At 38.8% G+C, this 17,322-nt stretch overlaps 1 protein-coding gene across 23 annotated transcripts in view; it reads right to left on the reverse strand.

Annotated features, from left to right (window-relative positions):
* Positions 1 to 17,322, reverse strand: part of HUWE1 (HECT, UBA and WWE domain containing E3 ubiquitin protein ligase 1) — a 216,804-nt gene that overhangs the window by 178,322 nt on the left and 21,160 nt on the right. For 5 of the 23 annotated variants that reach the window (XM_064278331.1, XM_064278330.1, XM_064278333.1 and 2 more), the window contains exon 1: positions 11,200 to 12,509. The exons of 11 other annotated variants lie outside the window; for them this stretch is intronic. In XM_064278331.1, the coding sequence (XP_064134401.1) occupies positions 11,200 to 11,310 (111 nt within the window). In that variant the 5' untranslated portion in view covers positions 11,311 to 12,509. Of the gene's footprint in view, positions 1 to 7,663; positions 7,778 to 11,199; positions 12,511 to 12,936; positions 13,011 to 17,322 lie in introns of those variants that run through there. 7 more of the 23 variants (XM_064278332.1, XM_064278329.1, XM_064278350.1 and 4 more) reach the window with 4 other exon arrangements.

Genomic DNA, 17,322 nt, shown 5'->3' on the forward strand with positions numbered 1-17,322 from the left:
AAGAGTTAACGAGACCAAAACCTGATTCTTTGAAAAAATTAACAAAATTGATAAACCACTGGCCAAAAACAAAACAGGAGAGGAAGCAAATAACCCGAATAAGAAATGAGATAGGTGATATTACAACAGACCCAACTGAAATTAAGAATCATATCAGATTACTACAAAAAATTACACAATTTGAAAACCTAGAAGAAATGGATGAATTTCTAGAAATACACTACCCACCTAAACCTACACAGACAGAGGCAGAACAACTACATAGACCCATAACAAAAAAAGAGGTTGAAAAGGTAATCAAACAACTCACAACAACAACAACAAAAAAGCCCTGGCCCAGACGGTTTCACTGCAGAGTTCTACCAAACTTTCAGAGAAGAGTTACCACTACTACTAAAGGTATTTCAGAGCATAGAAAAGGATGGAATATTCCCAAACTCATTCTACGAAGCCAGCATATCCCTGATACGAAAACCAGGTAAAGACACCGTGAAAAAAGGAAATTACAGACCTATATTCCTCATGAACTTAGATGCAAAAATCCTCAACGAAATTCTAGCCAATAGAATTCAACGACATATTAAAAACATAATTCACCATGACCAAGTGGGATTCCTACCAAGTATGCAGGGATGTTTCAACATTAGAAAAATTAATGTAATCCATCATATAAATAAAAGAACCATATATGATCTTATCAATTGATTCTGAAAAGCCATTTGACAAAGTTTAACACTCATTCATGATAAAAACTCTCAGCAAAATAGGAATAGAGGGAAAATTCCTCAACATAATAAAGGACATTTATACAAAGCCAAAAGCCAACATCATCCTAAATGGAGAGAGCCTGAAAGCATTCCCCCTGAGAAGAAGAACTAGACAAGGATGCCCTGTATCACCACTCTTATTCAACATTGTGCAGGAGGTCCTCATTAGAGCAATTAGGATAAAGAAATAAAGGGTATTCACGTTGGTAAGGAAGAAGTATCTCTATTTGCAGATGACATGATCTTATACACAGAAAACACTAAAGAATCCTCAAGAAAATTACTGAAACTAATAGAAGATTTCAGCAGAGTATCAGGATACAAGATAAACATAAAAAAATCAGTTGGATTCCTCTACCCTAACAAAAAGAACACTGAAGAGGAAATCACCAAATCAATACCATTTACAGTAGCCCCCACGGAGATAAAATACTTAGCAATAAATCTTACCAGAGACGTAAAAGACCTGTACAAAGAAAACTACAAGACACTACTGCAAGAAACCAAAAGAGACCTACATAACTGGAAAAACATACCCTGCTCATGGATAGGAAGACTTAACATTGTAAAAATGTGTATTCTACCAGATGCGATAGATACAATGCAATTCCCATGCAAACTCCAACAACATGAGGCCGCTACTAAAAAAGACACCACTAATAAGGAAAACTACAGACCAATATTCCCCATAAATATAGATGCAAAAGCTCTCAATAATATTCTAGCCAACAGAATACAACAGCACATCAAAAAAATAATACATCACAACCAAGTGGGATTCATACCAAGCATGCAAGGTTGGTTCAACATTAGGAAACCAATCAACCTAATCTACCGCATAAATAAAACAAAGGAAATGAACCACATGATCATCTCAATGGATGCAGAAAAGGCATGTGATAAAGTCTAATACCCATTTCTGATTTAAAAAGAAAAAAACCTCTCAGCAAAATAGGAATAGAAGGTAAATTCCTCAACATTGTAAAGGTAACTTATACAAAACCAACAGCCAAAATTATCCTAAACCAAGAGAGAATCTGAAAGCATTCCCCCTAAGAATAGGAACTAGACAAGGATGCCCTTTATCACTACTCTTATTCAACATTGTTTTGGAAGCCCTAGCAAGAGCAGTAAGGAAGAAAAAAAGGTAAGGAAGAAGGAACCCCAATCCCTATTTGCAAATGACGGATGTGATCCTATACATAGAATATTCGAAGGACTCCACAAGAACGCTATTGAACTAATTGAAGCATTCAACAAATTGGCAGGATAGAAGATCAACATACAAAAATCAGTTGGATTCCTCTACGTCAACGAAGAAAACTGAAAGGGAAATCAAGAAAAAATTACCAGATACAATAACCCCTCCAAAGACAAAATACTTAGGAATAAGTCTAACCAGGGACGTAAAAGATATATACAAAGAAAACTACAAAACACTACTGCAAGAAACCAAAAGAGATCTACATAAATGGAAAAACATACCATGCCCCTGGATAGGAAGACTTAACACTGTGAAAATGTCAATAATAACCAAAGTGATATATAGCTTTAATGCAATCCCTATTCTATCTTGTCAAAGATAGAAAAACTAATCACCAACTTAATATGGAAGGAAAAGAGGCCCCGAATAAGTAAAACTTTATTAGAAAATAAGAACAAAGTAGGAGGCCTCCAGAACATACTATAGAGCCATGGTACTCAAAACAGCCTGATGCTGGTATAGTAACAGACACATTGACCAATGGAACGAAGTTGAGAACCCACACGTAAACCCACACCTACGGACAGCTGATCTTCAACAAAGAACAAAGGTTATTGAATGGGGAAGAGAGAGTCTCTTAAACAAATGGTGCTGGCAAAACTGGTTATCTATCTGTAGAAAAATGAAACAGGATCCGTATCTCACACCATATACAAAAACCAACTCAAAATGGATAAAAGACCTAAATATAAAACTATAAAGATCACGGAGGAAAACATAGAGACAATGCTAGAGGCCCTGATAAATGGAATGAATAGATTACTAAACATAACTAAAAATGCTTACAGAGAACAAGATGAACTAGGTAAATGGAACCTCCTAAAAATTAAACACTCACGCTCAACAAAAGACTACTCCAAATATATAAAAAGATAATCTACAGATTGGGGAAAAAATTTTGGATATAACATATCTGAAAGGATCTAATCTTTAAAATTTATAGAAAACGTCACTATCTCAACAACAAAAAAGACAAGCCAATTAAAAAATGGGCAAAGGATATGAACAGATATCTTACTGAAGAAGACATTCAGACAGGTAACATATGAAGAAATGTTCACAATCATTAGCAATTAAAAACTGTATTCAAAACTATAATGAGATACCATCTCACCTCGACATTACTGACACTAATTAAAAAAAACAGAAAATAACAAAAGTTGACAAGGGTGTAGGAAGATTGGAACTCTTATACACTGGTGGTGAGAATGTAAAATGGTACAACCACTATGGAAAATGGTATGGCACTTCCTCAAAAAGCTAGAAACAGAAATACAATACAGTCCATCAATCCCATTCCTAGGTATATATCCTAAAGAAATAAGAGCCGTGACACAAAAGACATATGCGCATCCAGTTCATTGCAGCATTATTCACAACAGCAAAAAGGTGGAAGAAACCTAAGTGCCCAAAAAACAGATGAACAGATTAACAAACTGTGGTGCATACACACAATGGAACACTATGCAGTTATAAAGAATAACGACAAATCCGCGGAACATCTCACAACATGGATGAGCCTGGAGGACATTATGCAGAGTGAAGTAAGTCAATCGGAAAAAGACAACTATTGTATGAGACCACTTTTATAAAGTAAGAATAAAAGGTATGCACACAAGAAGGGAAAAAACTCTTTGATGGTTACCAAGCATGGGAGGGGGAGGGAGGGAAACATTAGTAGAGGGGTTAATATGGGTGATGAAAAAGGCAATACATAATATGGGTGAAGTCACGACCAAGGCAAGAGAGTACACTGAGAGGAATGCAGGAATAAAGACAACTGTGGTAACTACTATAGCATAGTTAATCCTGCAACAATAGAATCAAAAACAATAATCTATGAATGGATGGATAAGACAGACAGATTGGATAGGATGGATAGACTGGAGTGGAGTGAGAAAAAAAGAGCAAATGAGAGAGATGCCAAGAGGTGAGAGAGGAGGTAAGGGAGCACACCCGCCGGCAAATACAGGTTTGATGGAGGAAATTTCTAAATACATGACTGTAGGTGGTACTACATTGAGAAGAATGGGAATTCCAGAACACTGAAGAACGTGAAGAACCTACACACAGATGAAGAGGCAGTCATTCAAACAGAACAAGAAGATACTGCATGGATTAAAGTTAGGAAAGATGTGCATCAGGGTTGTACCCTTTCACCACACCTATTCAATCTGTATGCTGAGCAAATAATCCAAGAAGCTGGACTCTACAAAGAAGACTGGAGGAAAATGCGTTAACCGCCTGTGTTATGCAGATGACACGACCCGGCTTGCTGAAAGTGAAGAGGACTTGAAGTACTTACTGATGAAGATCAAAGACCACAGCCTTCAGTATGGATTACACCTTGACATAAAGGAAACAAAAATCCTCATAACTGGACGAATAAGCAACATCATGATAAACGGAGAAAAGAATGAAGCTTTCAAAGATTTCATTTTACTTGGATCCACAATCAACACCCATGGAAGCAGCAGTCAAGAAATCAAAAGATGCAGCACATTGGGCAAATCTGCCGCAAAAGACCTCTTTAAGGTGTTGAAAAGCAAAGATGTCACCTGGAAGACTAAGGTGCACCGGACCCAAGCCTAAGTGTTTTCAATCGCCTCATATGCATGTGGGAGCTGGATGATGAATGAGGAAGACTGAAGAATTGATGCCTTTGAATTGCGGTGTTGGCAAAGAATATCGAATATACTATGGACTGCCAAAAGCATGAACAAATCTGTCTTGGAAGAAGTACAACCAGAGTGCTCCTTGGAAGCACGGATGGCGAGACTACATCTCACATACTTTGGACATGTTATCAGGAGGGATCAGTGCCTGGAGAAGGACATCAGGCTTGGTAAAGTAAAGGGTCAACAAAAAAGACCCTCAATGAGATGGACTGACACAGTGGCTGCAATGATGGCTCAAGCACAGCAAGGATTCTGAGGACGGCACAGGACTGGGCAGTGTTTCACTCTGTTGTACACGGGGTCACTATGAGTCGGAACCGACTCGACAGCACCTAACAACAACAGGTGCTCCTCATATGTTAATATAGACAAGAGAGCACACAAATGGCACAGTCAAGGAAACTTAAAACTAAACACCTCCTAGGCTCAAAGGCAAAGGACCATGGACTCAGAGGACATCTACATCAACTGGCACAACACAGTTCTTAAAGACAACGTTCTACATTCTACTTCGGTGAGTAACGTCTGGGGTCTTAAAAGCTTGCAAGCGGCCATCTAAGATACGACTCAGTCTCTTCCAGTCCAAAGCAAAGGAATATGAAAAAACCACACGACCAGAAGATCGAGATAGTGCCCGGCTACCACTACCAAGCGCTCTGACTGTGATTAAAACAGAGGGATCCGAACAGAGGGTCCCAGACAGAGTGGGAGAAAAATGCAGAACAACTGATCAAATTCACAAAAAAGACCAGACTTCCTGGTCTGACAGAGACTGGAGGAAACCCCAAGACTATGGCCTCCAGACACCCTTCTAACACAGAATTGAAGCCACTTCCAAAGTTCACCTTTTAGCCAAAGATTGATTGCGCCAGCCTATAAAACAAACAACAACAGACGTGAAGAGCATGCTTCTCGATCAGTCAAGTATATGAGATCAAATGGGCAACACTTGGCCAAAAAACAAAGCCAAAAGGGGCAGGAAAACTGGATGCATGCAACCAGGGGACCCAGGGTGGAAAGGTAATTTAAGGGGAGAATGCTGACACAATGCGGGATTACAACCAATGCCACGAAATAATTTGTATATAAATTTTTTAATGAGAAACTAATGTGCTCTGTAAGCTTTTACCTAAAGCACTATGTATCAATCAACATTAATAGGAGCTTGGAAGAAGCTAATTTCAAACCTCATGGATGACTCTGAGGGGTTCAAGACTTCAGTAGAGGACATAACTGCAGGTGTGGTAGAAATAGCAAGACAACCAGAATTAAAAGTGGAAACTAAAGATGTGACTGAATTGCTGTGATCTCATGATAAAACTTTAACAGATGAGGAGTTGCTTCTTATGGATGAGCAAAGAAGTGGTTTCTTGAGATGGAATCTACTGGTGAAGATGCTGTGAACACTGTTGAAATTACAACAAAGGATTTAGAATATTACATAAACTTAGTTGATAAATCAGAGGCAGGGTCTGAGAAGACTGACTCCAAATTTGTGGGTAAGATGCTATCCAACATCATTGTATGCTACAGAGAAATTTTTCGTGAAAGAAGAGTCAATCGATGCAGCAAACTTCACTGTTGTCTTATTTTAAGAAATTGCCACAGCCACCCCAACCTTCAGCAACCACCACCCTGGATCAGTCAGCAGCCATCAACATTGAGGCAAGACCGACCCTCCACCAACAAAAAGATTACAACTTGCTGAAGGCTCAGATGGTGGTTAGCACTTTTTAGCAATAAAGTACTTTTTAATTAAGGGATTATGTACTTTTTTTAGCCATAACGCTACTACAGACTTAAAGGACTACAGTATAGTGTACACACAACTTTTATACGCACTGGGACACCAAAAAATTTGTGTGACTCGCTTTATTGCAGTATTTGCTTTATTGCGATGGGCTGGAACTGAACCTACACTATCTTCAAGTAATGCCTGTATTGCAAACAACTACATGACAAACAACACACACGGATGCTCTTGGTAAGTGTAAAGCTATTACAGTAAAAAGTTGAAAGAAAACAGCTTAGAAGGGATATGCATCAAAATGCTAAATCTTTGCTGACCATTAAGGATTACGTTTAACTTTATGCATCTCTGTCTCTTTTACTGTTTTTATCATACCATAAAAACAAAGGTAACATGAAATTTTTTTAAATTAGAAAATGAGGTTTAAGGCACTTACTACAAATATCTTAAACACAGAACACAATCACTTTAACTAAATCCATGTAATTTGGAGGGCTCAAAAGTGGGCAACAGCCTATGATTAGACCCATATCATAATCTGAGGTCAGATGACCTTTGATGGTAGACAAGTCCTTCAAGATGGCCTGCTCAAGGCACAGAAATAAAAATTTCTCCCAGTAGCAAAGTAGAGGTGGACTGTAAACCCTTCACTCACCAAAAAAGATTCTGCTGCTAATACATTTGCTACTTAGCAAGAGATCAATGTCCTTCCACCTAATAGGCTGCCATAATACAAAGCTGACTGAGCACAAACATAAATTTCGGGCAGCTTTCGGCCTGGATTTAATCTAAAACATTCAGTACTGTGCAAGTAGCTAGTATTTTGGTTGTATGGCACACATCCATTAAACCAACAGGCATTCAGGAAGAGCTGGTGAAAAAATCCAAAATATGTTTAAAAATACTTCTATAGAAACCACTTCTGAGGGAAAAAGATGTTTTCCTTTTATGGTTGACAATTAAGAATAAATGAGTTCTTAATAAGATAGTAGATAAGAACTACTTTAGGTGACGGGAAAGACAACACACAATACAGGCGAGGTCAGCACAACTGGACTAAACCAAAAGCAAAGAAGTTTCCTGAATAAACTGAATGCTTCGAAGGCCAGAGTAGCAGGGGCGGGGGTTTGGGGACCATGGTTTCAGGGGACATCTAAGTCAATTGGCATAATAAAATCTATTAAGAAAACATTCTGCATCCCACCTTGGAGAGGGGCGTCTGGGGTCTTCAGTGCTAGCAAGCAGCCATCTAAGATGCATCAATTGGTCTCAACTCACCTAGATCAAAGGAGAATGAAGAACACCAAGGACACAAGGTAATTACAAGCCCAGGAAACAAAAAGGGCCACATAAACCAGAGACTACATCAGCCTGAGACTGGAAGAGCTGGATGGTGCCTTGCTATAACCGATGACTGCCCTGACAGGGAACACAACAGAGAACCTCTGAGGGAGCAGGTGAGCAGTGGGATATAGACCCCAAATTCTTGTAAAAAGACCAGACTTAACGGTCTGACATGAGACTAGAAGGACCCCAGAGGTCATGGTCCCCAGACCTTCTGTTAGCTCAAGACAGGAACCATTTCCAAAGTCAACTCTTCAGACAGGGATTGGACTGGACTATGGGATAGAAAATGATACTAGTGAAGAGTGAGTTTCCTGGATCAAGTAGGCCCATGCAACTATGTGGGCAGTTCCTGTCTGGAGAAGAGATGAGAAGGCAACGGGGGTCAGAAGCTGGCCGAATAGACATGAAAATAGAGTGTGGAGGGAAGGAGTGTGCTGTCTCATTAGAGGGAGAGCAACTAGGAGTATATATCAAGGTTTATGCAAGTTTTGTATGAGAGACTGACTTGGTTTGTAAACTTTCACTTAAAATACAATAAAATTGAAAAAAAGTGTTCACAGGTCAATTTATAGCAATAAATGCACACATGAAAAAAGGATAAAAATCAAGACATTAACCCTATAACTCGAACAGCTAGAAAGAGAGCAGCAAAAGAAGCCCACAGTCATCAGAAGAAAGTGAAATAATAAAAATTAGATCATAAATAAATGAAAGAGAATAGAAAAAATGCATGAGATTAAAAGCTGTTTTTCTGAAAGGATTAATAAAATTGAGAACACTGGCCAAGTAGACAAAAGAGAAACAGAAGAAGATGCAAATAACCTAAATAAGAAATTAGATGAGTGATACTACAACCGAACCAACTGAAATAAAAAGGATAATAGTAGGAAAAACTGTACTTCAAGAAATTTGAAAATCAAGAGGAAATGGACAAATTTCTAGAAACATACCACCTACCTAAACTAACACAAACTGAGCTACAAAATTTGAACAGACTCATAACAAAAGAAATTGAAGGGGTGATAAAAAATTCCCAACAAAAAAAAAGTCACAGTACATAGCTTGGCTTCACTGGAGAATTCTACCAACATTCAGAGAGAGCTGACACCAATTCTACTCAAGGTATTCCACAACACAGTATAGGAAGGAATACCCTTGAGTTCATTCTATGAAGCCAGCATAACCCTAATGCCAAAGCATTAGGACACCACATGAGACTATGTGGGCAGCTCCTGTCTGGTGTCGGGGGGGGGGGAGGAGGTGGAGCTGGCTGAATGGACATGGGGAATACAGGGTGGAGATGAGGAGTGTGCTGTCTCATTAGGGGGAGAGGAACTAGGAGTACACAGCAAGGTGTACAGAAGTTTTTGTATGAGAGACTGACTTGATTTGTAAACTTTCACTTAAAACACACTCAACCCCCCCCCCCCCCGCAAAAGGTATTGGTTTGATTTTCTACAGTTTTAAGCTCCCAGCACCTAGCATAGGATCTTCTACACAATAGGTACTCAAATATTTGTAGGATGGAGTTCAGGAAAGAAATCTGCACTAAGAATAAAATCCGATAAATCTGATTGTCAGTATATAGGAAACCCCGGTGGCATAGTGGTTAAGTGCTAGGGCAGCTAACCAAAACGTCAGCAGTTCAAATCTACCAGGTGCTCCTTGGAGAAAGTCTGTGGGGCAGTTCTACTCTGTCCTTTAGGGTCGCTTTGAGTTGGAACTGACTCGATGCAACTGGTTTTTTTAAGGGTAAGTATATATATACATATGTATATATATATATATGTATATAGACAGTATTTGAAACCATGAGTCTGGAGATGATCATCTACAGAGAAGGAAGAAAGAAGACATATGCTTACATTGTACCCTGTACCTATCACAGCATTTCCCTGACTATTTAATTAATGAGAAAATGTCTGCCACAGGGTGAGGAAATAAAAGCAAAACAAAACAAAAAAAAACCTGTAAAGGAAAAGAAATACAAAAACATTATCAGTAGTTGCCTCTAGGTGGCAGGATAAAAAAAAAAAAAATTTTTTTTTTTTTAACACGGTTTTATTTATGCTTCAAGCTTTTCAGATCTTAATTTTCTACAGTCATGCATCCATTTATAATCAGAATTTTTTTCTTTTATAAAAATTTTCTTAAGGAAGGAAACAAGTGGCCCCTCAGCCAAAGGGCATACACCAAATTAAAAACAATATCATTAAAACAAATGCTTTGGATTGGGTGCTACCTGCTGCCACAGTAAACAGTATTTACTGATTTGGTTGATTATTGGTAGGTAAGAGATGCTACGGAGCCCTGGTGGCACAGTGGTTAAGAGCTCAGCTGCTAAACAAAAGATCAGCAGTTTGAATCCACCAGCCATTCTTGGAAACCCTATCGGGGCAGTTCTACTCTGTCCTATAGGGTCGCCGTGAGTCAGAACCGACTTCATGGCAATGGGTTTTTGTTGTTGGTTTTTTTTTTTTTTGAGATGCTACAAACATATATGGAGGTGGTAAGGAATCAAAATCAGCCTAAAATTCTTACAGAAATCCAGGAAAAGCATTACAGCAGCTTTTAAACAAAAAACAGTTAGAGAACACTAAACTCCAATGTACCACAAAGGCAAAATTTCTAACATTGATTTCTTGTGCTCTGCAGTAATTTCCTTTGCCTCCCTGCTGTCGCTGAAAGTTAAGTGCAGGTGAGGGTTGCCTGACAATCCACCATGTCAGGAAGCAGCAAGCTGAATCCTGAAACCCAGCCTATTACTCATTATTTGATTATAGAGGCACAAATATCACATTAGCTGATTTGCTAAAGGGGATGCCACCTGATTGTCAAGGTATTTGCATAGTCTAGTTTCTGATTGTATACATTAAGATTCATACAACAAATATTCTAGAACCCATTTTTCAACTATGCTAGGCATTATCATCTTAACAGTAACATTTACTGAACACCTATTATGCTTTATCTCTAATTCTTATTAAGATGAACACTATCCCCAGTTTGCTGAGGCTGAGTGGTCACACAGTAAGTGGCAGAAACTGGATTCAAACTCAAATCTGCTCCATAATCTATAGCACATAAAATGCTTATATGTACAGTCCACTCTGCCACCCTTTCCAAAGATACCAATCTTCCTATCCTCAGCCACACAAAACATGATTCTCAAATGCCCTAAGAATTGCTGACTTAAATTTTATTGGACACTGACAGTAAGATGTAATAATAAAGCAAGAGAAGAGCCTTTCTTCCAACATTAATTTAAATCACCCAATCCAAAATCTAAATCTTCCAACATAGAAGCCTAATCACTCAATACAAATCCAGAAATTAGCTACAGAAATAGCTTGACAGAACCTCTCATTTAAAATCTGAAAACACTATACATACCTCAGATAAGTGTGTATGCTTGCTCCGGGTGATTCTTGGCACTTGCAGTATACGCTGCAAAGAAAATAAGGGCAGAGACACCAAGGAGGAGGAATCTGAAACCTCCAACATAGGCTTCGGAGGCAAGAATGGTATCAGAGAATATATCCCCTACACATCCTCTACTCTACAGTCCTGGGAAGCTACAGATCCAGGAGTTATCCTTCTGGTCATTTACTCACAATTACTTAGAGATAAACTGGCATCAGAAAAATTAGCTACAAAATAGGGCTCACCAAAGTCATAGATTATTATACCAGTTTTTGCCAGTACAGAGAAAACGGCAGCATGCCAAGGAATCCTTAGCATTTTCAGCAAAAAACAGAACAGCAATTCCTACGTGTAAGCTATGCAAATTAAAAAGGAGAGAAGTGACTCCTTGTCTACATCCGCTTCTTTATTTGTGACTGGACATGATGCAAAAGACCAACTGGAACAATGAGAAGATATTCCCTATCTCATCACATCCAGTTTCAAAGACTCAAGTGCTTTTTCAGCCTTGCTCACCTCTAATAGAAAATTAAGAAGCCAGCCTTCAAACCAGGGCTTCGAACCAGCTCTTTCCGGCTCAGTCATAACTAACGAAGCGAAACAGGAACAGGTGCCAATTTTTAAAACCTGGGTGAACCAGAATGATAACCAGAACCAGAAAAATTATGGCTCAAAGTCCTGCTAGAAACCTAATCTCCTTCTTAAAACACAAGGGCAGTGCACACACTGTATAGCAACCAAAACTCCTGTCCGTGAGATTTTGAGCAGATTTGGAAACAGCAGTACCCCGCTCAAAGACGGCAGCCAACCACACCGCTTTGAACGTGTGTCGTTCTCCCCAGTTCTGCCAATGATCCAATCTCATGCATTAGGCTCCTGAAAGGGCTCACTAGGCCTCTTCCAAGTCTCCCATTCCAGGGCTTCCGCCTGTAATTTTTCTCTTCCAGGTTATCGCCCTGCATCACCCAAATTTAAAAATTCGGGTCTGTTACGGTTTCACTTCATTGGTCATGACTGAACCAGTTCGAAGCCCTGCTTTAAACTAATACTCTATTCAAATTTCAAGAACTTGCCCACAGAAAAGCCTGCCTTTAACTAAGAGGTGAACTTTACCCAGGAGGGCCACAGGCAGCATCAGTGAGTTCAGAAAAACATTTTCATCTGTCAGAAATCAAAACGAAACAAACAAAAAAAAGTTGCCATCGAGTTGATTCCGACTCATATTGACCCTACTGGACAGAGTAGAACTGCCCCATAGAGTTTCCAAGGAGCACCTGGTGGATTCGAACTCCCGACCTTTTGGTTAGCAGCTGTAGCTCTTAACCACTACACCACCAGTCATCAGGGTTTCCGTCAGAAATCAAGCTACTTAAAAATTATCTTAAAAATTAAATGTGGGAAATAGTTTAAACAGAGAAGAAAATATTCTTTGATGGTTACGAGAGGGGAGAGGGCGGGAGGGTGGGAGAAGGGTAGTCGCTGATTAAGACTGTAGATAAGAACTACTTTAGGTGAAGGGAAAGACCACAAGCAATACAGGCGAGGTCAGCACAACTGGACTAAACCAAAAGCAAAGAAGTTTCCTGAATAAACTGAATGCTTCGAAGGCCAGAGTAGCAGGGGCGGGGGTTTGGGGACCATGGTTTCAGGGGACATCTAAGTCAATTGGCATAATAAAATCTATTAAGAAAACATTCTGCATCCCACCTTGGAGAGGGGCGTCTGGGGTCTTCAGTGCTAGCAAGCAGCCATCTAAGATGCATCAATTGGTCTCAACCCACCTGGAGCAAAGGAGAATGAAGAACACCAAGGACACAAGGTAATTACGAGCCCAGGAGACAGAAAGGGCCACATAAACCAGAGACTACATCAGCCTGAGACCGGAAGAGCTAGATGGTGCCCAGCTATAACCGATGACCGCCCTGACAGGGAACACAATAGAGAACCCCTGAGGGAGCAGGAGAGCAGTGGGATGCAGACCCCAAATTCTCGTAAAAAGACCAGACTTAATGGTCTGACATGAGACTAGAAGGACCCCGGGGGTCATGGCCCCCAGACCTTCTGTTGGCTCAGGACAGGAACCATTCCCAATGCCAACTCTTCAGACAGGGATTGGACTGGACAATGGGTTGGAGAAGGATGCTGGTGAGGAGTGAGCTTCTTGGATCAGGTGGACACTTGAGACTATGTTGGCTTCTCCTCCCTGGAGGGGAGATGAGAGGGTGGAGGGGGTGAGAAGCTGGCGAAATGGACAGGAGAAGAGAGAGTGGAGGGAGGGAGCAGGCTGTCTCATTAGGGGGAGAGCAACTGGGAGTATGTAAGGTGTATATAAGTTTTTGTGTGAGAGACTGACTTGATTTGTAAACTTTCACTTAAAGCACAATTAAAAAAAAATTAAATCTGGGCTTCTCAGCCCTGGTTGTGAAAAATCACCAGAGACTTTTTTAAAAAATAAAAATGGCCATACAAATATTTGATACAGTAGATCTGAGATGAAGGCTGTTTTTTGTTTGTTCAAAACAAACTGTACAGGTGATATAGCAGCACAGGGAGACTGAGAGCCACTGGATTAGAAATCACTAATTATGCTTTGCCAATTTGTATGTCACTTAGGAATTTTGTTAGAAAATAATAGGGGGAGGAAGTAGGGGGCATACATGAAATAAGAACAGTAGTCATATGTTAATAACTACCAAACGGAGTGACAAGTAACATGAGGGTTCATTATACTATTTTATACTTTTGGATGTTTGAAAATCTTATAAATTCCAAATATTTTAATTAACAATTTAGCCTGCTGGATTCCTCCATTCCATCCTTAAAACTCATCAAGTACAAGCTGCTTATCTAACCCAGTATCCAAGACCTGAAGAACTTGGTCTCTGCTTACCGCTCTTACTGGTGCCACCATTACATAATATTCCCCTCAGCTCCCCACATGCTTTAGCCATGTCAAACTTCTTACAATCTTTCTAACATTCAATACTTTTGATACTTTACTCAGACTGCTTTCTCTGCTAAAAATCACTGCTCCCTGCATATTCATCCCTAGCTCAGCTTAAATCTCACCTCCTCTATGGAGACTTTTCAGATACCCTCTTCCTCACAGTAAAATTCATTATTCCCTTTTTCTGTGCCCCCACTGTACCCTGTACATATCCTTTATCAACACATATTTGAACTTCCATGACAGATCTCCTTGCTGGACTGAGTTCTGCATGAGTGGGCCTGTGTCATATTTATCTTTGTTTCCCTGTCACCAGCAGAGGAACTACAGAATAAGTGGATGATTATCCAGTAAATGTTTAACAACTCTAACAAGCCCAAGTCACATTAAACTCTCTGGGTGAAAATTTCAACTGAAGAAACCAGTTTAGAAGACTCATTCGACCTTCATCTTTCATTTAATAGTTATGAACATACTATATACAGGACATTGTGATGGGTGTTATGACATAGCCAGGCATACAGAAATGTAGAAAATAAGGGGAAAAAAATCAGAAAAAGGGAAAATGAGAAGCGATAGGGATATAAAGGCAATGAAGTCAGTACATGAAAACATACAACGAAATTACAGATTCCTAAGTGGTCAAAGCAAAGCTAGAAACAATCAATTACAAGATCAATGCACTGTGTAAACAAAATAAATCCTTACATTATCCATGATCCCCTTGTCTTTATAATTTTGGATTTCATAGATTAAATTTTCATAAAGCAGGTACACCTTTAGCAAAGTGAAACCTTTGGGCATAGTGCCTGAATCTAGAAAAATATATAAATTTATACTAGGAAATACAAGAACAAACACCATAGTACCTGGACTTCCTTCTAATGATACACAGAAAAATAAGTGAAAGAAATCTTCAGATTTCCCCTTGTCCTATGTTGCAGGACCACCACGAAAACCCTGAAATTCTATGCAAAATTTTGCATATATGAGTATTTTTCTAGGAAGACGGCCAATAGTTTCACTGGCTTCTTAAGGGAATCCACGACTTGAAAAATATATAACCACCACTCTGCAGAAAGATCTCCAAGACGCCATCTGCTTAGCCACTACAATGTTTTCATTTTTATTTCTTTCATTTCTGAAACATAGGCGTATGGCATTTTCCCCAAAGCCACATGATAAGCTACTGTCAAATACAATAAAGACAGCACAGGAAACCAAAGAAACAGATTTCCAACCCTTTGGCATTATTCAGCTCTAATTCTCATATCCCTGGGTCTGCAAAGATCAAACCTTCTCCTCTATATAAAGGGGAATTACGTGATTCTAGATAAAATCCTGTATCCTGAAAAAAGACAGCAAAAGCACAAACCTATAAAAAGGCTGGATTAAGTATATTTCTAAATAAAGTTTAAGTTTCACATGCCCTAATATATTCTGATAAAAAAATTACATATATATACACACACACACACACATATATATATATAAAGAGAAGAGACCTCAGTAATGTATTTATTTCCTACCATATACATGGATTTTTTTTTTAATTTAGAGACTAAAGGGTATTACCGGAAGAAAATAAAAATAAAGTAGAAGGCAATATCATAATGGAAAGATCCAAAAGTCAGAGAGACCTAAATTTAAATTCCATTTACTAGGTGTATGATCTTAGACAAACTACTACACCTCTGTGAGTCACAGTCTCCTCTGTAAAATAAACAAACAATAGTCTATCTCACAGGATTGTGCCTGGCAAAGAGTAAGCCGTGTTATTATTTGTTCTATTTCTCTTAGCTCCAGATTAATCTAAGGGCAGCAATCTTATGCTGGATATACATGATCTTAAGCAAAAAAGAGCTGGTCCTCTCAACTTCAAGCTATCTACATAAGAAGGAAACAACATACAATATATATTCATCTTCAGACTGTTAGCCTTAAGTACCGACATTACCCAAAAAGTTAAACTCTACTTTGATAACAATGAGACTGGGGGACTCTAGTCTCATTCTCAGATAAGTAATAACTCTCCAAAGATTAAATAATCTATGAAATAATGTGCAGGCCATGCCAATTAAGCACCAAAGATTTTAGCTGGATCTCAACTACTCTGAGTGGTTCAAATGAATTTAGAAGGAATAGCGACAAAGCTTCATTTGTAGAGTTTAAAAGAGCAGGTTATTTATATCAACTATTAATGCGACAGCAAACTTTCATTATGATGAAAATAATTCCAACTTCACAGGGTTGTTACAAGGATCAAATTAGTTCATTAATAATATTTAAAAAGCTATAAAACAAAGTTCAAAAGAAAATATATATCCCAACATAGAGACAAAATTGGCTGAGTAAATTTAACAGCACCACACACACCCAGGCATATAGTCATTTAAATGTTTGTAAAGAAACCAAACAATGTGAACAATCTGCTGCTTTAGAACATTTACATACACAACATGAAAGGTGCTTGCTGAAAATAAAAGAGCACTGGTATGCAAAGGTGCTCTATCTAGTTCTCTACTAACTGGCTTTGTGACCTTAGAGCCTCAAACGTATACAAAATGAAAATATAGTTACTTAGATCCCTTGAAGCACTACCTATAATACCTTGTCTTCAGTCCAAGACAAATGTTAAGAATTAAACATGAACAATCTGAATTATTCTCAAAAACCAGAGAGCTAAAATTAACAAGCTAGTTTTCTACTTAGCACAAATTCCCATTTTTTTAAAACAAACTACATTTTCCCAAATAATTCACCTTAAGCCAAGCATATTTTTTAAGGTGATGAGAATGTAGTTAATGTCACTGAATTAAACTCATTGCTGTAGAGTCAATTTCAACTCATAGCAACCCCATAATAGGACAGAGCAGAACTGCCCCATACAGTTTCCAAGGAGTGGCTGGTGGATTGAAACCACCAACCTTTTGCTTAGCAGCCAAGCTCTTAAACACTGTGCCACCAGGGCTCTGTCACTGAATTAGACATGCAAAAATGGATGACATGGCATGTTCTGCTATATATATATATATTTCACCGCAATAAAAAAAACAAACCAAACCTGCTGCCATCAAGTTGATTCCAACTCATAGTGACACTACAGAACAGAGTAGAACTGCCACATAGGGTTTCCAACGCTATAA

Source organism: Loxodonta africana, chromosome X (assembly GCF_030014295.1).
Source record: "Loxodonta africana isolate mLoxAfr1 chromosome X, mLoxAfr1.hap2, whole genome shotgun sequence".
NCBI classification, from domain to species: Eukaryota; Metazoa; Chordata; class Mammalia; order Proboscidea; family Elephantidae; genus Loxodonta; species Loxodonta africana.